The 24,903-nt window shown below is 48.2% G+C and overlaps 1 protein-coding gene across 1 annotated transcript in view; it reads left to right on the top strand.

Moving 5' to 3' along the window:
• The window catches only part of SRRM4 (serine/arginine repetitive matrix 4), a 172,589-nt gene extending 148,993 nt beyond the window's left edge, over positions 1 to 23,596 (top strand). The window contains exons 9-13 of the mRNA XM_010814042.4: positions 7,463 to 7,767; positions 10,585 to 10,788; positions 14,216 to 14,326; positions 15,445 to 15,585; positions 17,332 to 23,596. Coding sequence (XP_010812344.2) covers positions 7,463 to 7,767; positions 10,585 to 10,788; positions 14,216 to 14,326; positions 15,445 to 15,585; positions 17,332 to 17,611 — 1,041 coding nt within the window. The 3' untranslated portion in view covers positions 17,612 to 23,596. The remainder of the gene's footprint in view (positions 1 to 7,462; positions 7,768 to 10,584; positions 10,789 to 14,215; positions 14,327 to 15,444; positions 15,586 to 17,331) is intronic.
• Positions 23,597 to 24,903: the final 1,307 nt, after the last annotated feature.

Raw genomic sequence — 24,903 nt, 5'->3', positions numbered from 1 at the left:
TGTAGTTTGGAGAGGAAAGGGACTAAAATGCGGAAGAAAGGGGCTGTGAGACTCAGGCATCTGTGGGACCAGTTATTCTTTTCAAATGGAAAATGGAATCACATTGTCAACTTTTACTTTTGCCAAGCAAGGACAGAATAAAGAAAACCACCGTTTTCTATAATGAAAGGGACATGCACCAGGCAGAAGAGGGGGAATAGCCGTGGCCTCAGAAGAAAGGATGAGACTTTAAGTCAGATGCATTTAGCTGGATGAAGAACTCATTCCATTGAACTTATTTTCTCATTTGAATTTGGACTGGTGAAAATTTTGCCTAACTGGAGCCATGTAGAAATTTTCAAGAACAGGTAGGCTGAGGGCTATCAAGAGGGGCTTCTAAAAAAGGAGGGGCTAATGAGAAATGGTGAGGTTGAAGCCACCAGTCCCCTTCAGCTTCCTGATGGAGGGAAGGAGAGAGGAGGCTAGACTATGTCCCTGGGCGCAAGGTCAATTTTAGTGAACAGCCCGGTGGGACAGTCCCCCACCCCGCAGCCCTAAAGGACTTTGTCATCTTCCCACCATCCTCAGCAGATCCCTGTCTTTTTCCAACCCTCCCCCTCTCAAATGAACTCCTAACAGGTCAATGAATCCATTCTGTTGCTGTCTTCCTAATTAGTGTGCAAAGGAAGATGAACAACAGTGAGGAAAATAAACTTAATGTCTTTGTGAAACAAAAGGGTTTAAAAAAGGGAGAGGGGTGGAAATAACCAGAACCCTCTAGCTAAAAGCTCTGCCATGCAGCTCTACATTCACATGAGAATTTCCGGTCCCCCATATGGCAGGGAGGGAAAGAAAAATTTATAGCCATCTCTCTCCATGGGGCCATTTGAAGCTCAGTAAATGGACTTGTTCAGTTTAATTGGAATTCTCTTCTTGATTGTATTTTTGTAACCTATTAGGCCGTGCTGCCTCTTGATCTCGGAATTCAGCTGAAATTAAATTTTGAAGTGTAAGTGAGAGGTTGCCTTTTTTCCCCGTTCTTGATTAAATAATGATTTGAAACAAAAACAATAAATAACAGTACCAGCTTCCCTGAGGGCTGAGAGAGACTCCCAGTGAAACGCCGGGAGCTGGAGTTTGCGGTGGGGGATTTAATTACTTATTAGAAAAATCCAAGTGTTGATGCTGAGTATATTAAGGAAAAAGAAGAGGCAAGCTTATGAGTTCAAAAAAAATGAACTTCACATTGGTGGGGGCTAAAAGAATAAAGGGAACATACTCATTTCTTTAGTCCCAATGGCCATGAGTTTGTGAAAAGCAATCTGTCCTTTAAAAAAAATCTGAGATTGTCAATCATTACCCAAAAGGGAAGAGTGTGTAATAGCTCTGGGGTCTGGATAGGGCTCAATGGCTCTGGTCTCCTGGTTTATTTCACTGACAAAATCCAAGAGGGTTTGAAAGGGCAGAGATGAGGAAGATGGGAGGGAGAGATGAAATATACAAGATGCACTATGGTTGTGCTGCTTTCAGATAGACTCTGGGTAGCAATGAACACTTAGAACAGAGTCACAAACTTAGATGTCTCAGGGGCCAGGCCACTAATAGATACAAGCAACAGGGACCCCATAAGGCCTGAGGACAGAAAAGTGCGTGCCCCATCTAAAAGGAGAAGCTCCAATTACTCACAAACTGATTATTACCCAGCAGGAATGTCGACTCAATCTTGCCAGATCCTCTTACATTTCAGCATGAACTAGAAATGTGGCACCCCACTCCAGTACTCTTGCCTGGAAAATCCCATGGGAGGAGCCTGGTAGGCTGCAGTCCATGGGGTCGCTGGGAGTCGGACACGACTGAGCGACTTCCCTTTCACTTTTCACTTTCATGCATTGGAGAAGGAAATGGCAACCCACTCCAGTGTTCTTGCCTGGAGAATCCCAGGGACGGGGGAGCCTGGTGGGCTGCCGTCCATGGGGTCGCACAGAGTCGGACACGACTGAAGCGACTTAGCAGCAGCAGCAGCAGCATGCCCAACTACAATGTTGACAGTTCCTTCAAATTTATTGGCGAACATAAATTTGTTTAGCCAATAAGTGCGCCAAGGAAAGCATAACTTAAAACTCTGAAACAAAGCATAACTTGGCCTGTCAGTTTTCTAGGGGTAATTTGGGGTGTTGAGACAGATGCTGTCCATTTATGTCCCCACCCCTCACTTCACATACTGCCAGTGTCCAGCTTCCAGGTATTGCTCTCTGGCTGCCAAAGACCACTTTGCTTGGCTGGGCGGCAGTTTGAAACTGCTGGAGAATTGACACGTGTTGGGGGAAACCTTTAACCCGTGAGTAGTGAGGAACTGGTGTATAAATATCCAGCTCCCTCCTTGGTTGAGATGAATTCTGGAGCCAGTTCTGTCCTCTCTCTTTTCTCTCCCCCAGCTTACTGCCCCTCAAATAAGATTCCTTGGTCTCAAATAAACTTCCAGCACTCAAATTCCTGTCTCAATTTCTAGGAGGATCCATATGGAGACAGGTGTTATTTCACTTTGTGATTAAACAAATTTTACAGGGGCTGAATTTTTGTGCAAAGCCCCCAAAATAGGCCTTTGTGAAGACATGGAAAGAAGGACACGACTGAGATGGAGGAAGGGTTCAGAGTGGACCACAGAAGAGAAACCCGGTGAGAGGGTCCCAGGCCTTACATAGGGGTCCCAGTACCATGAGTGCATTGTTCCTGCACAAAAGTGGATCTAGAATGACTCCTCCCAGTGAGCCTCTTGAGGACTGTTTTGCAGCTAAGATGGGGATATAGGAGCAGAGAGCAGTTATGTGCATAGAAGAGAAATTTCCAAGAGGTGAAGAAGAAGATGAATTGTGAGAGGCCTGTTATCAAAATGAAAGACAGGGAGGAGCAAGGGGGGCCATCCTGTCATGTCAGCGTCCAGTGGGCAACAGTTTGCCTCTTCCATGGCAGAGTGGAAGTGAGTATCTGATGAGGAAGGAGACACTTAGGGACAGGAGGCAAGAGCACAGAGGCCTCTGTTGTCTGCCTGTCATTATGTCCTTGACTTGAAGGGCTCCTCTGCATTGTCATGGCACTCCCTTACACACACACACACACACACACACATACCCTACAGTCTGCCTTTGGCCCCCCTGAGCTATATCTTCCCTCCTCTGGAGAAAGAGGAATCCAAGACTAACAGGTCATTAAACAATCTGGACATCCCTAATGAGTTTATGAAAATATTTCTATCATCTGGAAACAGGGGCAGAGCCCGCTGAGACTGGTAAAGACACAACCAAGTAGAGGTCAGCTGAAGGTAACAGAAATGCACGTCTTCGGGCTCTTCCCCCAACCCTCAAAGGAATCCTTAGAGCAGGTAACAGGTCAAGATGTGTGTATCCAGGACCTGCCAGGCATGTTGCTATGCTAGTTGTGCCCTCTCCAAAGGCTTTGGAGTTAAACCCCACTGACTCTCCATTTGTCGAGCCAGCTATGGAAACAGACATGGGGCTGCTTCAGTCCAGAGAAAGGTGTATCTATTTTTCTAATTTGTCTGGCCAGAAGGGGCACCATTTTCGATTTCCTGACCCAGGAGGAACACCATTCTAGCACCCAAATAAAGTCACTGCATGGGCCAGAAGCCCTGTTGAGCGCAAAAGACCAGATCCAGTTCATCTTTTAACCTGACCTCCCAGAATAGCAGAAGGTGGCAAAGGAAGTAAAGAGACCCAGCACTGCTTGTCTCATCTGGAAGGCTCCTCAGGTCTGGAGCTTCTCACCTTAGCCTGGAGCTTATGCTGTTGAGCATCCGTAGACTCTTGCTTTCTCTGAGATTGTAGGCCCGAGGAGGGCTGGGGGGAAGAGCTTTCCTTCTCTCTGCCACTTACGTGGACCTAAAACTTGATTATAGAGGTTCTCTGTAGCTCACATGCCCAGCCCTGAGCTGGTCTCAAGACCCCAACTTTCAGCCCATCCAGATAGAGACAGGTAATTATCCCACCCAGTAACAGTGCTGTGGCAGACAAAAGCTACTCATTTTTGAATGAGTGAATGGATGAATGAAAGAATGAATGAAATAGAGTTTTGTGTTATCCTGGCCTGGGACTCAGAGAAGGCTTTCAAGAGGAGGTGATATGTAAACTGGAGGATGAATAAATTTATCCATGTCAAGTAAGGAACAGGGGGAAAATGTTCCAGGTGGAGGAAATGGCATGTGCAAATGGCCTGGGGTTGGGAAAGCAAGATGTGGTGGCAAAACCAAGAAAACTTCCCAGTTGATTGCCTTAAGGTTGTACAAACCAAAACTGGGGAGGGGCTGTATGGAAGAGATGAGGTTTGGGAAGGACACAGGATTGGGTTGTAAAGGACACTGTCACGCATGTCAAAGAAATGGGACTTTTAGAGAGGTTGGTATTCTTAGCATAGGGTCAAGTTAGTGAGCACATTTCAGTAGTACAATTATCTCTGTTTTCTGGCAATGATAGGAAAGCATGATGCCTTATACAGTTCTCAGTTCTCTTACATGTGGATAGTGATTGTGGTCAGGTGGAGAGACACTGAAAGTGTCACTGTGAGCTCAGTGTATGGGATTGAGAATGTGAAAAAGGCAAGGTCCCTGTCTATATCCATTAGCCTCCAGGGGCCTTACATTCAGGAAGTCCTTCTCCCTGGGTACCCATGATGCACCAGGACATATGCTTTGAAATTAGTAGTCAAGGTGGAAACGAGTACCTGGGTGTAGAAAAGCCCGGCCTGGATGCCTCCAGGTAGCAAGCCACAAGATAACGAAATCCATTATATTCATAGTCCAGCCTGGCTTCCTTCAGGAAGGGCTTACCTGAATCACTTGTGATACACTGGCTACCAAACACTTATCATCTCTGAGGCAAAGATTCCATGAGCTCAAACCAAACCCCAGCCTGAGAGTCCAGGTCCCAGGGTCCAACTGCCCTGTGTGATGCTTTCTCATTCCTGACAGAGGTGGTGGAAATACACGTGTGACCACTGAACTCACAGAGGTGGTAAAGATTTGGCATCCAACCTGCAAACTAGAAGACAAAAAGGAGCTGAATGGAAAAGGGGTCTTTACATTAATTTTAAAAGAAATCTCACACTAGAAAGCCCCACTTGGGCAACCTTATTTTAAGATCCCTTGTCCGAGAGCAAAAGTAGCCAGATGTCAAATGGGAAGTGGCAGCCGCATTGGGTGAAAAGTTGGTAAAGTTGGACCATCACCTTGTCGGTGTGCAAAGTCTCCTGGGAGAATCTGCAAAGGAAGTTCTGCCTCCCCAACTCCAGGAGCTGATATCCTGAGCTGGTGGAGCCATTGCTATTACTCTCACTGTTTCAGTGTCTCTGTATCTCATGCTCATGACCAGTTGCTGAGAATACAGAAATATTTCCTCAAGAAATCCCTAGAGCCCCCCTTCTTTAGACTCAAAGTTCATGGGAGAAACGGGGCGGGGGAAGTAGGCTTTTGATGGCGAGACCTATGCTAATACTTGCAGGGCCTGGGACAAGAGTATAGAAGGAGAAGCCACACACTAAATGTTTTTAAATCAAGACAGCACACTTAGGTGAAGTATGTTCTCCTATCCTGGCAAACATGTCTTTGAAATGATCGGGAGAGTCAGATTTGGATTTAGAGCCTTGGACCCCTCGGAGTGCGGACCACAACATGACAGTGTGGAGAGAATCTGCCCCAGCGCCCTGGTCCCTCCCATTCTCCCCCTACATCTTGCTTCATCACCATGACGGACCTCTCACACATGCACATGGACACCTCAGTCCGAACATCCAAATTCCATTCAGATAGCCATGTTTGGACCTACAAATGTGCACACTTGAAATGTGGTCTATCCCTGGGAGAATAGATCATGGAGAGCCTGAAGAGACCCTGGAAGGGGACTCAGCAGCCGGACTTCAGGTCTCCAGAGACTAAATCTCAAGGAAAGGTTTCCAGGTAACCCCTCAGATTTCTCCACCCATGGGAATGGTTGTCACTGGAGGAGACCCAGGCAGAGGTCCCTCTTGCCCACAGCTAAGCATGGTATATTGATGGGGACCAGAACCGAGCCCACTGTGTCATCTGAGCTGAGACTGGTCTGAATGTTTAAAGAAAACCATCCATTATACTTCTAAACACTCTATAGCCTTCCCAAGGGGGCTGGCTGTCCATCACCTCCTTTACTTCTTCATCTGTCCTAGATCAGCCACACCCAGGATCCTGGGGGCCCTTCGGCATTCCCAATCACCCCAAAGCCAAATCTCCAAGCCCCTCCCAAAGCTGTTTGTTACAAGCACACCTTCCCTGTGCCCCACCCCCCATCTTGACATCTCGGATTGATGCAAACTCTAGCCACCATCTGCATTGTCAGCAAGGGTTTCTTGATCCAACTTGGGCGTTAAGGGACTGACAAATTTAGTGTTGATGGCTTGAGGTCCCCTTACTGAGAAAGCCAACCAAAAGTGATGCTTCACCTGTCAAGAACACTGAAAACCCAAAGTCCAAAGTTCAGGGCCAAGTGTGAGGATGTACAGAAAGGTGTGTGTTTTTACTTGTCATTTGCGACTCTAATGATGGACTCACCTTGCCCGCTCTTCCCTTTCTCTTACACCTTACCTACCTACTAAAGGAGGAGTTCTTGCTTGGTAAGTGGATATAATCCGCAAAGACATGAGAGAATTTATTAGAAGCCACTCGAGAGCCTTAGCTACCTTCTCCAGGGGGAAAGGACACACGCAAATATCCGTAGAGAGCTTTTTGTTTGTTTGTTTTCAGTCAGACAATTTGACTTCCATTTTTTTTGTCCCCCCACCCTTTCTTTTCCCCTTTAGTTGAAAACTACTAAAATATCATTTTGTGACCTTGACTTTATATTAAAAAAAACCCCTCTCATCTTTATTTCGTTTCTTTTCCCCATGTGATATTCGTTTAGGGTTCTATTTGGGCAACTTTTTCTTAAAGAGAAAAAAAAAGTCAAATTCATTGAAGATTTGGTTGACATTTAAAATTTTGGCTTTATCTCCTTTTGTCGTTTTTAAGTTTCAAGATGTATTTTTTCAGGCCCATAGCTTCCTTTCTTTCCCCCTACCTTTCTTTATTTTTATTGTTGTTTTAGGTTAAGGGTGTTTACACACACCCCCTTTCTTTTAAGTTGTCTCTTTTGTTTGAGTTAATTCATTAGAAATTTTGTATTATTTCCTTTTTCTTTTGTTTAATCTGGATCGCATGCTTTTTCTCTGCATGATACCTAAATCTTCCAGTTATCCTAGCAGGGGGTTTAAAAAAAAAAAAGATCTCCTTTCTGTGGTATTCTTTCAGGAATTTGTGCTTTTGTTTTTTGGCGTCTCTTCTTTCCTCTCCTCTCTCTCTTTCCTTTCGTTACAGTGCATCATGATGGTAAACATTTCTTGGTTATTTAGACGCAACCCACAGGCCCGGCACTCAGCAGTGTCCAACGGGTGTTTTTGCTTTCAGATCACTGGGTCGGGGTCTGCTGCTGACCTCTTTACCAAAACAGCCAGCCCGCTCACCACCTCCCGAGGACGCTCCCAGGAGTATGACTCAGGCAATGACACCTCCTCGCCACCCTCCATGCAAATCAGCTCAACCAGGTCTCGGGGTCAAGAGAAGGGGAGCCCCAGTGGGGGCCTAAGCAAGAGCCGGGACCCCAACAGTGGAAACACCTCTGATTCAGGGAACTCTTTCACCACTTCCTCACCCCAGAACAAGGGGGCCACTTTGGAGAACCTCTCCCCCACCAGCAGGGGCAGAGAATCAAGGTCAGTGCACCTGGATGGGAGGAGGGGTTCTGACTGAGCTCCACCATCTCAGTCTCTCACCCTGGCACTGCACCACACACACACACACACACACACACACACGAAGCCAGGAGACTTTTATTTGTAAAAGAGAGAGAAATTAGCATAATTTGGGGGCTGGGAATCAAGGAGATCAGCTTCAGGTATAGCTGGATACAGGGTCTCAAAAATGTGTCATTGAGAAGTTGCCTTTCCCATTACTTCTCTCAGCTCTGCTTCCCGCCTCTTGGCTTTTTTCTCAAGCAGATCATCCTAAAGCATTGGCAAGTATGCCATCCAGTTAACATCCTGTCAATCTAGCCAGCCAATGGAAGGGAAATGCCTCTTTTCCCAAAATTTCAGCAAACTATCAAGGCAAATGCTCACTGGCTCTGCTTAGTCTACCTTGTTCACCCAAGACCAAACACACTGCCCAGAGGATGCTATGTTCTTGGCTAGAATTTGTCACATGCCACCATCAGAGCTAATGAATCTTCCTGTGTACACTAAAATTGAAGAAAGTCTGGTTCTCTGAAGGGAAAGCAGGGTACTGTTAATCAGGAGGAGGAATGGAAGTTGGGCAGGAAAAAAAAGATGTCAATTTTATCAATAATTCCAGGAGAAAGTCTTAACATTAAGTCACTATCATTTAAAAATATGCCACAGTATTTACTTTAAAGCTATTATGCAGGAAATACTGAGAATAGCAATAACAAGAACAGTAACAGAAACTATTATTGATGGAGCCCTGACTAAATGCTAGGCGTCATGCCAGGTGCTTTCCACAGATAATCTTCCTTACCTCCTGCTACAACCTTTATGGGATAGGTACTATTATAACTTTCTTTTAGCTAATGGGGAAACTGAAGCTCAGAATAGTTAAGAAACTCAGTTAATAAGGGCTGGTACCAGGACTAAAAACAGATTTGTGTCTCCAGAACTGGAGTTAAGCCTGAACAGCATCTAGCAGGTACCTGCTTAATCTGATATACATGGACAGCAGGATTAAATAATTTAGACCCAACTGTGAAATATAAATGATCTTTAAATCATGGCTGTTTATGTCATGTCAGCTATGAGCAGAGGCAGAGTGGAAGAGACATCAGTTCTAAATCAGGGGAACCGTAGACAGTAAAAGCGGGGGTTGGCAAGGGAGCAGGGACATGGGCTTCAGAGCTGGACAGATCAGTATTTGAGACTCTGGGTGGCCTTGAGCAAGCAACTTGCCCTTCTGAGTCTTCTCTGTAAATAAGAGGTAATAATAGTACCAACTTCCTAAAGTTGTTGGGGGAATAAATGAGATGATGCTTGTGAAGCACCCAGGATGCTAACAGGCTCAGCATGTTTATTCCACAGCTGTTTATTGATGACCTAGGACTTATGTCTCAGGCTCTGTCCTAGGTGCTGAGATACAGTGTCCAGAGAGACATGAGTTCTGTCTCCAGAAAGCTTGGTGTCTGGTGGAAGGAGATAACAATTATAAGACCAAGCAAGCCATCTAGGGGTGGGGAAGCATTGGGGCTGGAGGTTGTGATAACACATTAGAGGTAGAGGTGACATAAGCAAACCGAAGGGAGTCAAAAGCCTGAAACCATGAGTCAGTTCAGTTCAGTTCAGTTCAGTCGCTCAGTCGTGTCCGACTCTTTGCGACCCCATGAATCGCAGCAGGCCAGGCCTCCCTGTCCATCACCAACTCCCACAGTTCACTCAGACTCACTTCCATCAAGTCAGTGATGCCATCCAGCCACCTCATCCTCTGTCGTCCCCTTCTTCTCCTGCATCAGAGTCTTTTCCATTGAGTCAACTCTTCACATGAGGTGGCCAAAGTACTGGAGTTTCAGCTTTAGCATCATTCCTTCCAAAGAAATCCCATGTTCTAAGGCATGCAGACAAGGAAGGGAACAGGACTATTCCAGGAGAAACAAGTAATCCATTACGGCTGCAGTCAAGAAAGGAAAGTGCCAGAGCTGAGACTGGAGGGTGAGCAGGGGCTGGGTCATGATAAAACCATATTAATGTGATTTGAACTTGACCCTTGGCCCAATCCAAATGAACATGTCCTTACTAAGAACCAACAGGAATCCAGCATGGCTCTAGGCAAGGTAAGGATATGACAGGACCCTGTCCTTTGTGTGAGTTTGAACAAGCCTCTACCCTTCTTTAGGTCTCCATTCCCCCATCCACAAAATGGGCTATACCAGTTTCCCAAACTTAAATCAGCCAGTTTTTGAGTTGTTCCATATCCAGATACTTCTGTTACTTTTATTTACCTTAATAAACTCACTTTTTACTACAAGGAAGCTTATAGTACTATCTTAAATAGAACATTTTTATCTCTTGTCCTAATAGAAGGTACCTGTGAAAATACATAGGATTAAAACAAAGTATTTAATTTTAGTTACAGTTGCCTACCCAAGGTTCTGAGTCTCAGGCCTGCTGTCTCTCTTTGCAAGTGTTAAAAGAGACAGCAAAAGCCCACTAGTACCCAACCCGGGCTTTCTCATTAATATAATCAGAGGGACTGAAAAAGACAGGACAGAAACTAAATCTTGCACCGTGGGATTTGATCACACCCACCCTGCCCCCTCCCCTTTGGTGTGTTTTCCACTCTATCTCTACTCCTCTAACATCTGTGGTCTGGGAAATCTTTCCAGAGGTAGTAGAGGAGGAAAGGTGGGGGTGGGGGGGCGGGCTGCAAGCGCACCACAGCCAAGGCAAAGGTAGGCAGGTGAGTACCAGCTCAAGATGCCCCCAGACCAGTGGGCAGGCCAGTGCTAACAGTGGTTCTCTCCCATGCAGAGGATTTCAGTCACCATGTCTGGAATGCACCGAGGTGAAGAAGTCCGATTTGGTTCCATCCACAGCCCGGAGCTCCCCCATGAGAGGGTGCTCCCGAAGCTCCTCCTACGCCAGCACACGCTCCTCCAGCCACTCCTCCCGATCCCCAAACCTCAGAGCCTCCCCCAGGTACACCAGGAGCCGATCCACCTCCTCTGGGAAAAGGTGAGTGCAGTTTTGACCTAGACTCTTCAGCTAGCTAGGGTAACTAGACATGTCCTTTGACCCCCAAGGAACAGGAATGGAACAGAGTTCAAATGAGTTCAAATGAGTTCAAATACCCATTCTATCCATTACTAGCTGATGGCTTTGGGTGTCAGTTAACCTCTCTGATCCTTAGTTTCCTCCCCTACTGAAATGAAAACTGTAATGTATCTTACCCTGAAGGATTGTCCTGAGGACCATTAAACACATAAATCAGTACTTAGAACGTAATATCAGTTTTGACTGTTGTTATTGTCATGAGGATCCATTCATGTGTATCAATTATCTTCTGCTGCATAAAAACTGCCCCAAGGCGTCCCTGGTGGTCCAGTGGTTAAGACTCTATGCTTCCACTGCAGGGGGCACAGGTTCCATCTCTGGTTAGGGAACTAAGATCCCACATGCCATGGAGCACAGCCAAAAAAATAAATAAATAAATGCCCCCAAATGTAGCATCTTATCAGTGAGTTTTTACTTCACTCCTGATTCTGTGGGTCAGCAGTTTGGGCTGGACTCAGCTGGTGGGTTGGCTGGGGGCTGGCTTGTTTGGATGACCCCAGCTGACCCATCTCTGCTCCATGTGGCCTCCCATCTTCTAGCAGGTTTGTCTGGGCTTGTTCACGTGGTGATGGCAGGGTTCCAAAAGAGATCAGTAGTATGCAAGTCCTCAGCCTGGAACAAGCATGATCTCTCCAGCCATTTCCTTAGCCACTGCAAGTCACAAGACTAATCCAAATAGATACAAGGGATGCTCCTCTTAGTGGGAGGAACTGGAACAAGCATGATCTCTCCAGCCATTTCCTTAGCCACTGCAAGTCACAAGACTAATCCAAATAGATACAAGGGATGCTCCTCTTAGTGGGAGGAACTGCAAAGTCATCTTGCAAGGGGCATGGATACAGGGAGAAGAATTGTCCCCATCTTTGCATTTTACCACTCAATGCCAATAACCATTGGTTATTACTTGATTTTCTCATGTGGAATAATGATATAGCAGAATGCAGAGACATGAGATCTCAGGAATTGGAAGATTGCATCCAATCTAATCAACCCATGGCTTCATGGAGTCCAGCGTCCCTCTACAAACAAGAACTTTCAACAGCAACCAGACTGTTTCTCTGTTGCAACCATATAATCAAAACACAGTTACTTATGCAGGTGTTTACCTCAAGACCAGTTCATTCAGAATAAGGGGGCAAGGAATTCAACATGATAGAGTGGCATAAATAGAAGAAAAAATCAGGCAAAATAGAAAATGAAAGAGAGAAATAGAATTAAATCAGGAGGAAGGTTAACTCCCAATGGCAGGTCCTAACTTTCTGTATAGTCAGCCCTCTGTACTTGGGAGTTTCACATCCCTATTTATGAAAGACCAGTGTATTCAATGTACTCTGCCATTTTATAAAAGGTACTTGAGCATCTACAGATGTTGTTATCTACAGGGGCTCCTGGAACCAGTCCCCACAGTACTGAGGGGTGACAGTAGTCACTCTGGAGATGTGCTGCCAACGTGACTCTAAGCTCCCTGGCAGAGGAAAATGGGAAACTGTTCCTTCACATTATAAACAAAAAAGATACAATTGGAACTAGTTGCCTGGAAGAGCAGTTATTTCTGATTTTTAAGTATGAAAAATGATTCATCTGGTTCCACAGAAAAAGGACGGTATGTACCACAGTGGATAGAAATGTCTGACATCCTTTCAAAGTGTTCAAAAACATGTTTCATCTTCACACTCTTTACTAACGTCTCTCAATAAATGGGGAAAGAGCAAGTTGGAAAAAGCAAATTTTTCGGGGGCCACAGCTGGACACTATTGACCCAGGAGCTATTCCTTGTCCACACTCCTTTCCTCACCCTGGACAGTATGTAAGAATAGAGTCCCAGAGCGATAGTTATTATGATCGCCTAAGAAAGTAGGAAGGGACTAAGGAACATGTAGGTGAGGGCAAGTTAGAGCAAGACTTCTTTTCAAATTGAAAATAGATAGGAAAACTTTGGATAATGTCCACCCTACTCATCCCTGCCCATGGCAGACATTGCTAATCGATCACAGTGCTCTTTCCCACTGAACACAGATATGGCCACATAATCCCTCCCAACCCTAGCAGGAACAACTAGCAGATAAAGTCATCAATTGTGAAATGAAAATTACTTGAAAGACTGAGGAAGCAGGGTAGATGTTTCCGGGAAACTGGTGGAGAAACCAAGGGATTGGTTTCTCTAAAAGTGGGAGGCTTTAGCAAGAGGGAAGAAGTCTGGAAACAGCATCAGATCAGATTAGATCAGATCAGTCGCTCAGTCATGTCCGACTCTTTGCGACCCCATGAATCGCAGCACGCCAGGCCTCCCTGTCCATCACAAACTCCTGGAGTTCACTCAGACTCACGTCCATCGAGTCAGTGATGCCATCCAGCCATTTCATCCTCTGTCGTCCCCTTCTCCTCCTGCCCCCAATCCCTCCCAGCATCAGAGTCTTTTCCAGTGAGTCAACTCTTCGCATGAGGTGGCCAAAGTACTGGAGTTTTAGCTTTAGCATCATTCCTTCCAAAGAAATCCCAGGGCTGATCTCCTTCAGAATGGACTGGTTGGATCTCCTTGCAGTCCAAGGGACTCTCAAGAGTCTTCTCCAACACCACAGTTGAAAAGCATCAATTCTTCGGCACTCAGCCTTCTTCACAGTCCAACTCTCACATCCATACATGACCACAGGAAAAACCATAGCCTTGACTAATAGAGGCTAGTAATTTGGATGCATACAGTATCGTCCAGCAGAAGTCAGGAGCATCTTGTAGCCAAACAGACGTGGGTCCAAACCCCTTACTAGCTTAGTGACCTTGAACAAATCACATCATCTCTCTCTGCCTCTGTGTCCCCATCTACAGATTGGGATTGATAACAGAGTCTAACCCTAGGAAGTGCTGAGGATTAAATGGGATTATATACACAAAACATTTAGTTCAAAATCCGGCACATAGTAAAATACATAATAATCATATAATAATAAACATTTCCTGTGTGCTGGCTGTACACAAAATGCTAAGTAATTTACCCTAATTTACTTGTTTAATTGACAATTCTAATTGGGTAAGTACTTTTACCATTTTACAGATCAGAAAAGTGGCCCAGAGAAGTGAAATCACCTACCCAAGGTCACACAGCTACCAAATGGCCAGGATAGGAAGAACTCAATAAAGGGAAGTTGTTGATAATAATTATTATTAATCATCCAAAAGGGAGGGGATTTCATCCTCAGGTAAGGGCTTGAGTTCCCCCACCTGACCTCCAGAAACAAAAAGGCCTGGTGACCAACTGAATAAAACGCTAGACAGAAGGGTCAAACCCGGCGGAGCTCAGCAGGCCCCTCAGCGGCTGTCTCCTCTCCTCCAGGTCCTCCTCGCGCTCTCCCAGCTATTCCTCCAAGTCTGGCAAGAGAAGCCCGCCTAGCAGAAGCTCTAGGTCGCGCCGCAGCCCAAGCTACTCCCGCTACAGTCCCAGCAGGTATAGGCCCCGCCGCCAGGCACTGACCCCGCCCCTCGAGCTAGGCTCCACCTCCGGCCACGTTCCTTTGTTCAGGTCCAGAATCTGCCTGCAATGGAAGAGACCCCGGTTCAATTCCTGGGCCGGGAAGATCCGCTGGAGAAGGGATAGGCTACCCACTCCAGTATTCTTGGGTTTCCCTGGTGGCTCAGCTGGTAAAGAATCCACCTGCAGTGCAGGAGACGTGGGTTTGATCCCTGGGTTGGGACGATCCCCTGGAGAAGGGAACGGTTACCCACCCCAGAATTGTGGCCTGGAGAATTTCATGGACTGTATAGTCCATGGGGTCACAAAGACTCAAACACGACTGAGCAACTTTCACTCCCTCACTCATTCCTCTCCCGCATCGTCTCTCTGGAGCATCTCCCTCAGTTCAGTTTGGTTCAGTCGCTCAGTCGTGTCCGACTCTTTGCGACCCCATGAATCGCAGCACGCCAGGCCTCCCTGTCCATCACCAACTCCCGGAGTTCACCCAGACTCACGTCCATTGAGTCAGTGATGCCATCCAGCCATCTCACCCTCTGGAGCATCTCCCTAGCTCTGTTTAGTTCCTCTCAGGTCAAGCCCCGCCCGCTTATGGATGGGAAGATGTCTCAGCATTCCTAGTGGTTCCCTATGTCCTATCCGAGCGGCGGTGAGATCCCCAGAACTTCCCTGCATCCTCATGTACTTACCCCAAACCCTCAGCCACACCCCGGAATTCATATCCCCAGCCCTCAGCCTCTTCACACAACTAGTACTACCCCACATCCCTATATCCAGAGCCCCTAATTCTGACTTCTTACTCAGCACCTGGGCCCACCCACCTAACCTTCATATCCTGACCCCTGAAAGGCTCACCTTCAAAGGCTGACACCCCTCCCCACGCCCAGCTGCACCCGTCCTCAGTAGCCAGTCATCCACGTAGACTCTCCCATAGCTATGCTCTCCTCCCTGGCGGCCCGTGCTGACCCTGTCCCCTGCCCCAGCGGGGTAAAGTGCAAGAGGGCGAAGTGGGTGCCCTTCTCCCACACGCTCACACCGAAAGGCCAGGGCAGCCTCAGCTCCCCAGTAACCACCCCATCACCGCACCCCTTCAGGGAGCGGAACCCCAAGTACATCGAGAAGGATTCGCAGCAACGCGAGCGCGAGCGAGCTCGGCGGAGACGTCGGTCCTACTCGCCCATGCGGAAGCGCCGGAGAGACTCCCCAAGCCATCTGGAGGCGCGGAGGATAACGAGGTGAGGCCAGGAAGCTCGGTACCACCTCCACCTCACTTGCACTCCCTTCCCACCCTCCCACCCGCTGGAGCCTCCTTTGGGCTGCATTTCAGGACTGTAGGAGCTCAGGGACCTCCCCAACCGCTGAAATGAGGTTTCAGTTCAAAGCCTGGGGCGAGTCAGCACCCCACCACCCAGAGGGCTTGCCAGAAGGGGGCGGGCGCGGTGGGCGGGGCTAGAATGAGGTGGCAGGCCAAAGGGTGGAGCCGGCCTGAGGAATCGGGTGTGGCCGGAACCTGCGGAAGCTGCCGGGATGCCTCTTGCAGGGCTGGGCCATAGAATGAGGACTGGCCTTGCAATGGGGGACGCAAGCAAGGAACTGAACCAGGACATTGCGTGGGGGTGGAGCCAGGCAGTAGCAACACACCTCTACCTTTAGACTCACGCGCCCAGATGCAAGGCTTGAATACAACCGTAGGTAATTATACCCTGAACCAACTGTAGAGAGGGCCAACAGGATTGTTAGGTACCAGAAGGGGGTGGGGGAGTGGGGTGCGCTATTGGGTAAGGGGAAGACCAGTATTTTGGAGAGGAATCTTGTCTGTGCCACTTTCCGAGTGAGCTGGAAAAGTCTCTTCACCTCCCAGAATCTTAAGTTTTTTCACCCATGAACTGCTGGAGGAAATAACTCCTAAAAGTGTCAAAAGGATAAAATGAAAAGAGGCAAAGAGATATGAATGCAATTTATACACTTAAATGCAGAGCACTAGAACACATTGTGTGCCATTGTGATGGACTGAATGGTCAGACTTGGTAGGTAAAGATTTCTGTAACAGGTAGTCTTAGATGAGAAAAGCCCTAGAAGAGAATCCTGAAGTCTGAGAATCCTCAGGCCTTGAAATGGAGAAAATGGCTGAATGCTGCCCTAAAAATGGCTCTTGAAAATTTGTGGGTCTTCCTTCTGGTCCTCCAAGGGTCAGCTACTCAGTCCAGAGACCCACAAGGAAAGGAGAATCCTGGCTGCCCATGCCTTCTCCCTAGAGATGACCTGAAGGAGAAAAAAGAGCTTGTGCCCCAGACAGTAAGGCAGGGTAATGGTGTCATCTTCTCAGATGTCTCACTGAACAGCCTGCCTTGGCCTAGGACATATTGTGGGAGTCCTACACTCACTGCCTTGACTTTCAGAGGTATCCTTGGAGTGGACTTGGAGGAAGTCTTAAGAAAAAGGCTCTCTGGGTTCTGTACTCAACCCCAAATAATCCACCTGAGTGAATCCATTCAATGTTTCCCAAGCTTCCATCACCCACCACTTTTGCCTTATCTGATTAAGTGTACTGCTTACTTAAATTTCTTTAAATAGATACGCCTTTTTTGGGGGTCCATACATTTATTTCAAAACGAAACTTGATACACTATAATAAATAGAAAAATCAACCTCTTTTGCCATAAATAGAAGGTTATAGTAAAAATAAAAATAGCAAAACAAAACTGTGATTAAAGTTGAGATGTAGATTCTGTGGCCAGCTGGATGCTCTCTCTGAGCCCAGCCTTGCTATGTTAAAAAAGCGAGATTATCACTTTTCAAAGCATATCAGCATTAGACTGAGACCACCTCCTTGATGTTCTCAGGACTGCAAGGGAAGAGTAACAGGAATTCTTTTTCCCTGCTAAGGAGACGGGACATGTCTCCTGGGACAATGTTTGTGCTCCCGGGATTGCAGCTGGGAGGAGTCCTGCCCTGACGCTTTCCCCCTCTGATCTCTGCAGTGCCCGGAAACGCCCCATCCCCTACTACCGGCCCAGCCCCTCTTCGTCCAGCGGCCTCAGCAGCACCTCCTCCTGGTACAGCAGCAGCAGCAGCCGCTCAGCCAGCCGAAGCTACTCCCGGAGCCGCAGCCGCAGCCGGAGCAGGACCCTCTCTAGCAGCAGCTGCAGCTCCCGCAGCCCCAGCCTGGGCTCCCGGAGCCGCAGCCGGAGCCGGAGCCGGAGTCGGAGTCGGAGTGGGAGCTACAGCTCAGCAGACAGCTACTCCAGCACGAGGCGCTAAGCCAGGGCCCTCCCGTGAGCCCACTACCTGTGGGGCCCCTTTCACTCTGACAGCCTCCCCCACTCCCCGCCCACCCTGCCTTCTTGGTGACAGACAGCACTGAGGGCTCCCAGGCCCTGTCCTTCTTGCTCTCCTGGGGAGGAGGAAAGGAGGGTGTGGGGGCTTCAGTCTCGATGTGGAGCTGCTGCGAGCCTCCACCACACCCTCTGGGGCTCAGCTCAGGGCTGAGCATGTGGAGAAGACTACCTTCTTTTGGCACAGAAAAGCCTCAACGGTTTATAAGGAGCAACGAGTCCATGACTCAGAAGTTTGGGTCTGGCCAGGAAAATGTAGAGAGAGTTCTGCTAACCCACTGCTGCCAGGCTGCATACCGAAGACCAGTGGTATTTATCACACCTGACCTCCTTCTCTTCTCATCCAATCTCATGGCTACACGTGTATGGACCCCCATGGACCCCATGGGGTGAGGGGTGGATTTTAGAAGAGAGCAGGGCGGTTCAGGTCCAGGAGCAGGGATCAGGAGTTTTAGCTCCCCACATAGGCCATAGCAAGTGCTGAAAGGCTGTTGGGTCCTAGAAAGGGGGACACGTGACTAGGGGACATGGACATTCACTTGGTGGTAGGTATCAGGAGCTAGGAGATGGACTCTCTGGTCATGAGTCTAGAAGCAAGAAGGAGGGGGGATAAGCCCACTGCTCCCAGTATCTCCTTGTGGTCAGGAAGAGGGGCCCAGTAGTTTCTAGCCGTGGAGAGGCCACCACGCCATTTACACAGAATGCCTCTTGGTGGCTCACAGGGACCCTGCGACCTCTGAGGAAGGACACAACAAACAGTCAGGACAGCTGGGGCTGCAACCCCACTTCCCAAGTTTGCCTCGGCCCCAGTAGCTGGCAACAACTTGATTCCACGGGACCATCTGCTGAACATTCCCCAGTGCCGTGGCCAGCTGCCAGTCCCCAGCGCCAGCCAGTCTGGCCTTACCCTCCGGTTGGCGCCTGCCTGCCCCCTCCCCACTGCCCAGACTGCCGCACCCTGGATCCTGCCCAGTGCAGCCAAGCACCCACTCACCCACCTACCACCCTCAGCCTAAGTCACCCATTTTGCCCCTCAGGAATTTTGCCAGGATGGGGCACAGCAGCCCTGGTTGGGGGAAAGATCCAAATCCAGAGTCTGGGGGAGAGGAGGTTAGATGCTCCGAAGCTCCTGCTGGTTTCCAGAGTTCTTCCCAGCTTGGGAGAAGCCCCACCCTCATTTCTGCCCTCACCCCACTTCCCCCCCCACCCCCGCCGGGGCTGGGCAGTGAAGGTAAGCTGATCTGCAGCACACAAACACCACCAGCTGCTTCACCCACGGAGGGCACTAAGAACAGGGGCATGAGGGAGAAGATCCTTAAAATAAACTCTGGGGCATCCCCCTCACCAGCTGACTGGCTTTCCGGAGCCTTGCGGGTGAGATTCCAGTTTGTGGTGGCAACAGCAGCAGGGCAGGGCATGAAGGGAGAGGGTGAGCGGGACAGTCCCCAGCTTGGGAACCTGGGGCTCTGGGAAGCAGAGAACCAAATATTCTTTATCCCTTGTGCCCCGAGGAGGGGAAACATTTGGGGGGAAAAAAAATCCTGTTTCTTAGAAGCAGTGACGTCCTCCCTCCCCAGTCTCTCCCATCGCATCAGCCATGGGGCCAGGAACTGCCCTGCAACGATCCAGAAAGTCCATCTGCCAGCAGGAGAGGGGAGCCGGGCCCCGGGGCAGCAGCGGGGACCCGGCCTCTCTATGGCCCCCGCTGGCCCAGAACTGGGCCCCACCTGCCAGGACCAACGGGTGCCAGTGCGGTCACTGCAGAAGGCCTGATGGCAGGTGCCTGGGACAGGGGCAGGTGCCCTGGGAGAGCCTGTACAGCAACTGTAAATAACCCTCTTCCCCGCCCAGGAGCCTGAACTGGACTCCAGTCTCCCTTCATGGAAACAAAGGCTTTCTGGAGCCACGGAACCTCCTTAGCAGGACAGCAGTGAAAGACTCAAGAGCCCCCATCCAGACTGCCTTCATCCACGCAATTCTGGGGGACCATTTTTGCCTGGGGCTCCTAGCTAACCTCTTATTTATTTATTTATGTTTATTTATTTATTTATGGGATTCCCTCTGCCTCCCTCTCTTTTGCTCTCGGTTGCCATTAGCAGTATTCAAGTATTTATTTATTTATATGGAGAGGGTGTGTATATCTGTGTGTGTGGTGTGTGTGTTTGGGGAGGAGGGGAAACTTCTAAAGTATTTTTGTGCATCTCTTTTTTTTCCCCTCATGTGTCTATGGATGGGATTTGAGAGGCTGGATGTGGGTGGGGATGTTTGCCTTTTCCCTGAAGGGGAGAGACTTAGAACTCTAAGCTTGGAACACACTGGAGGTGGCACAGAAGCACTTCAGGCCAAAGGTTCATGACTAAGCCCAAGTTGGGTGAAATTCAGGCCTGCACCCCAGTCCCCTGCCTACCAGTTACCTAACTGAGGTACCAGAAAGATGAAAATGGTCAAGAAGCTTGTGAGCTAAGGTGCTGACCTGACACTGAAGAGTCACAGCTGACATGGGGGTTAGAGTCTAAAATAAGGCAAAAGCTTCACAGTCTAAATCATCTGTGAAAGACCTTTAGGGAGGCACCCAGTGTGAGACATATGTGCACCTCTGAATCTCACCCTTATTCCAGGGAATATATTAGTGGGTGAGGTCATTTGCTCTTCTGAGCCTAAGCTAAGTTTTCATAGAAGTTACACATGCTTCTGAACATCCCCTTAGCTAATTTCTCCCCATCCCCTGTGAGCTCAGGGTTGCCCTAGTGACAAGTTATCAGCCGTCCTGAGAGAGAGAGACAAACCCAAAGCAAAAGCCTTTTTCTGTGACCTCAGGAGAGAGCATACTACTATTTCTGAAGTTGGAAAACAAACAAAATGAAAGGAGCAGCCAGAGGCTCCCCCCGCCCCAACCCCCTCGAGAAGGCCATTTCAAAACCTGTCTTGGGAGCCAGAATCCAGAGGTCTTGACCAGCCCTGGCTTTCTCACCCACTAGCAGCTGAGTAGAGAGGGTGCCCTCCCTTTCCAAAGTCATTCTTCACTGCCTTGGCATGGCCAGCTCGCCTCGTCCCGCTTTGGGTTTGGTGAGACTTTTTCAACATCCCTGATTGTTTTCCCTGGCAATGTGACTTTACTCTGTTCTAACCCAAGCAAAGGAGTACCCCTAGCCTGGGAAAGCTTGCAAGAACTTAAATGCCTCCTGGGAGAAAATCTGCCCTTCCCTGTCACTTGATGTGTTTCTCAAATTTCCTTTACATTTCCTTTTCTTTGCATCCAAAAATAAAACTCTTACTGGTGCACTGGTGAGCCTTATTTAACCAGCACCCCCACCCCTGGCACTGCTGTTTCTCTGCATCCTTCACCCTCAATACACTTCTGCTTCCAGGGGATGATACAGACGGTCTGAAACCTGCTCATGGTGAGGACTTATTTTAAAAAGTAGTATGGGAAATGGGAGGGAGATGTGGCTTGAGGTCAAACAACATGCGGCCCTTTGACCCTCCTGCTCTGGATAGTCCCTGGATGTGTGGAGCTAGGCAAATTGCTTCTTTTCTCTGGGCCAAAGTTTCCACCTTTGAGAAGTAGAGGAGTTTTTGAGATACAACCCAGAACATTGACCTGAGGCCTGGGCAGTTCTTCAAAGACCTAATGAGTTCACTGAGACTTAGAGAAAAAAGGAAAATATCCTCAAACATTTTTAGGAGGTTCTCAATCACGAGAATAAAGCCTAAAAGCAATGTGTGAACTCCCATTAGTAGATTCAGAAAAGTGAATTCAAATCCCTCACCCAAGAACATTCTAGTTGATCTAGGTTGGACTGCATTCCTGTCTCCATCTGTTCCCTTCTTTGATGGAAAGTTAGTCTTTCAGAAGCAAAACACACAAATTATGATGTTTGAAAGACACCAGGCTCTCAATCTCAGAGAGCCCCCATCACTTTATTTACCGAGACCCATCTTCCTTTCCAAATGGCTTTGCTTGAAGAGGTGAATATTTGGGGTGCTCCCAAAGGTTTGAAAGTCCATTTTTTTCTTCTCAAGTCTCATTTTTATCTTTTCTTTTGCTGTATTCCTTTTCACAAATATTAAAAATAGCCTCAAGTGCTTTACTTTCTTTTCCAGCTGAACAGAAAATTGTGTCTGATTTAAAAAAAAAAACAGAATCCTCAAACTACATCCCTTCCATTGGCCAACGGTGTCCAGCTGAGGACCTTAGGGTAGATACAGTGTCAGTTGAGCAATGCTTTGTTGCATCCTCTTCCTTCTCTGCACCCATAGGCCAGTGATACGGATGGGGTTGCCATCTCCCCTCTGTCTGTGGCTGTTGTTTTGCATTATTTTCAGTTTCCTGAGGGTTTTTTGGTTTTATTTTTGGTTGGTAGTTGTTTTGCATTGTAAATACCATGATGGGGGCCCCTCATCAGAATGTGGCTTAATGAATAATATATTTCCTATTTATTGAGTGGTATTGGGAGAGGTGAAAGACCACCCTTCTCCGGAAATGTTATTGGAAATCAGTCTGTCTCTCAGCTCCACTGTCTGTGGTGGGGACGTTCTCGGCCAGGTAACGAGTGCTAGAATCACCCGGCAAATTGGAATTGGCAGAAACGGAGGCTTCAGTCATACAAATTAAGCTCAAATGGAACTAAAACACTGGTTATCTTCGGGAAAACCTCATTTAGATGGAAATTAATTGAAGAATGAAATGCCTGTGCACAAACCAACTTCTATTAAAAAGTCACAACTCCTTGAAAAAGAGAGAGGGAGCGAAAAAAGGAGAATGAAAATTGTAATTCCTTTCTCCGGCCAAGAAAAGCTATGCCTCATCTTCTAACGAGCTGAGCCAAAGAGACTGGAACAGCGTTCTTGTGTGGTTCTCTTGCCTATATGTGTCTGTCTGGGTGAAATGGAGTGGTTCTTGGGTCTCAGTCTTATCATCTGTAACATGGATCTTGGCCTAAGTGTTCTTCGTAGGGTGGAGGGAAGGGTTCTAACTCTGAGGCGGTGAGTTCCACACTGTCAGATGTAGAATCCCTTGTATCTTCTGCTGACTACAGGTTGAAGGGTCAGAAGGAAATAAAGAAGCAGGGTGTGGACTTAATTTGCAGAGTGAGTTGGGAGTAGCTGAGTCCTGGCAGAAACAGGAGACCTCCAGGTTCTGGCACCTGGGAACTTCTGTGGCCTGGTGAAAGCCCTCTGTATGAGCTTGAACGTCTCTCCAAGCCCAACCATCTAGCATATTCAAAGGACAGGCCCGGCTGACTTTGCCGTGCTCCAGATTTCAGACCCCATGTATTGTGTCAGGCCACATTTTGTGCAGTTGCTCAAACCAGCCAGCAAGACTAGTCATTCTGCTGTGACTCATTTTTCAGATGAGAAAACTGAGACCCAGGAAGGGGGCACTTGACATGCCCAGGCTCCCTTGAGCTCCGATCTGCCGGACCCCATGCCCTACCCGTGCTCTTCCTGGTAGCTCTTTCTTGCCAGGCGTAGGCTGTGAGGACTTCTTTTTGTGCTGTATCTTTTCTCTCCTGATTCCCAGCTGTCTCCCTCAGCAGTCATTGGCCAAGGACCCCGTAGAATCTACCACAGCAGCCCTGGGAGGGGGCTTGATCCACCCCAGGGCCATTTCTCCACATCGGGGGCTGGAACTCCCATCTGGAAAACCCCAACCTGGGAGACCCACCAGCAGCCCAGCTCAACCTGAGCCGCCGGCCTCTACCCACCCACCCACATCAGAGGGGGAGAAGCCACTGTGTCCGCCGGCATCTTGGGACCCTGTCCCCCACCCAGTGACATAGCGGCCATGATTTGTTTGATATCTGGTGTCCACAGCTAAGCATAACCTTCCTGGGGTTTCTGGCTTTTTTTCAGCCTGTACAAAACATGTCTCTGTTCTAATAAAAGGTTCCATGGTATGGTGTTCTCATCCTTGGCCCAGCGTCCTCTGTCTACATGTGGTGCCCAGAATCAGAGGTAGGGTGACAGGGAGGTGGGGACAGAAAGAAGCCAAGCAGCACCTGCTGTGCTACGTATCGCCCCAGTGCTCATCTTGCTCCTTTCTTCAAAACAAGCCTGTATTTTGGGTTCACGTATACAGTCAAACCAGCCACCTTTCCCTAAGCCTTTTTAATCTTAGTCTTCGACACCACCTATCTCAGGTATAGGTGTTAAGATCTCTTTTCTACTAAGAGGAAAACAGAGGCCCAGGAAAGCAAAGTCACCAGCCCAAGACCACAGAGTCCATGATAGGATGCAAGTGGACTGACTCCAGACACATCTGTTCTCTGCTCTGCCCCACAGCACATCCGCTCATGCAGTAAGTGGCCAGTTTTCTTTGGTAAAATTTTTTCTCTGAGGTCTTCATGGTCAGGAGGAAGCTCAGTCCGGGGCACAGATATGGGAGTCCAAAGACCTGGATTCTAATCTGGACCCTAGTGGTATGCCAGGGAGCAAGGACCACACCCCACTGGGCCTTGGGTTATTCATCTGTAAAACGGGGACAGCAACAGTGACCGCTCTGGGCTGCTCTGAGAACCGAATGGAATAGTGGTGTTAAGAAAACAAAGTAACAGACTGAGTGCATAGAAAGCACAACGCTGGTAAGCGTGCTGACTTTTCTAAATCGAGTCTGCGTTATGGGAGGGGCTCAGAAAGACAGCCTAAAGTAGGCAGCTCAGAACAGTGGGGCCCCCAAGACCCAGTGGAGGCCTCCAGAAATGTTCTCGCTGTCCCATGTGAAAGTTTCTTGCCATAGAAAACAGGTGTTGAAAACACTCACAGGGCAGCCCGGTGAGGAAGTGGACAGAGTTGGGACTCTGGGGAGCCCGGGAGCCCAGTGCACAGTTGCCATGGAGAAATCTCAACTCAGGGCTGCCACGTCTCTCAATTTATCCAGAGAATCTGAATTTTTAGATTGAATTTCCTGATTTTTAAAATGTTCAAAACTCATTCTTTTTTCAAATACTATGTGGGTCCAAAAAAATTGTGTACATGCACACACACACACACACACACACACAGGTAATACATATCATCCCAGGATAACATCCCAGGGGCCAGAGAGGAGGAAGTGACTCAGCCCTACCTTCACCCCTACCCCCAGGGCTACTGGGAGGTTGTCTCAGTCCCTTGTTTACATGTGAGTGGGTTATTAATTAGCTCAGGAGGAAAGATCAAACAAAACAGGCTACCCCCACCCCTCCAGAAATCTCCCTTGGGAATCTTAGATGGGAC

This window comes from Bos taurus, chromosome 17, assembly GCF_002263795.3.
Source record: "Bos taurus isolate L1 Dominette 01449 registration number 42190680 breed Hereford chromosome 17, ARS-UCD2.0, whole genome shotgun sequence".
NCBI classification, from domain to species: domain Eukaryota; kingdom Metazoa; phylum Chordata; class Mammalia; order Artiodactyla; family Bovidae; genus Bos; species Bos taurus.
The sequence above is the reverse complement of the archived record's forward strand: the minus strand, read 5'-3'. Positions and strand labels throughout refer to the sequence as shown.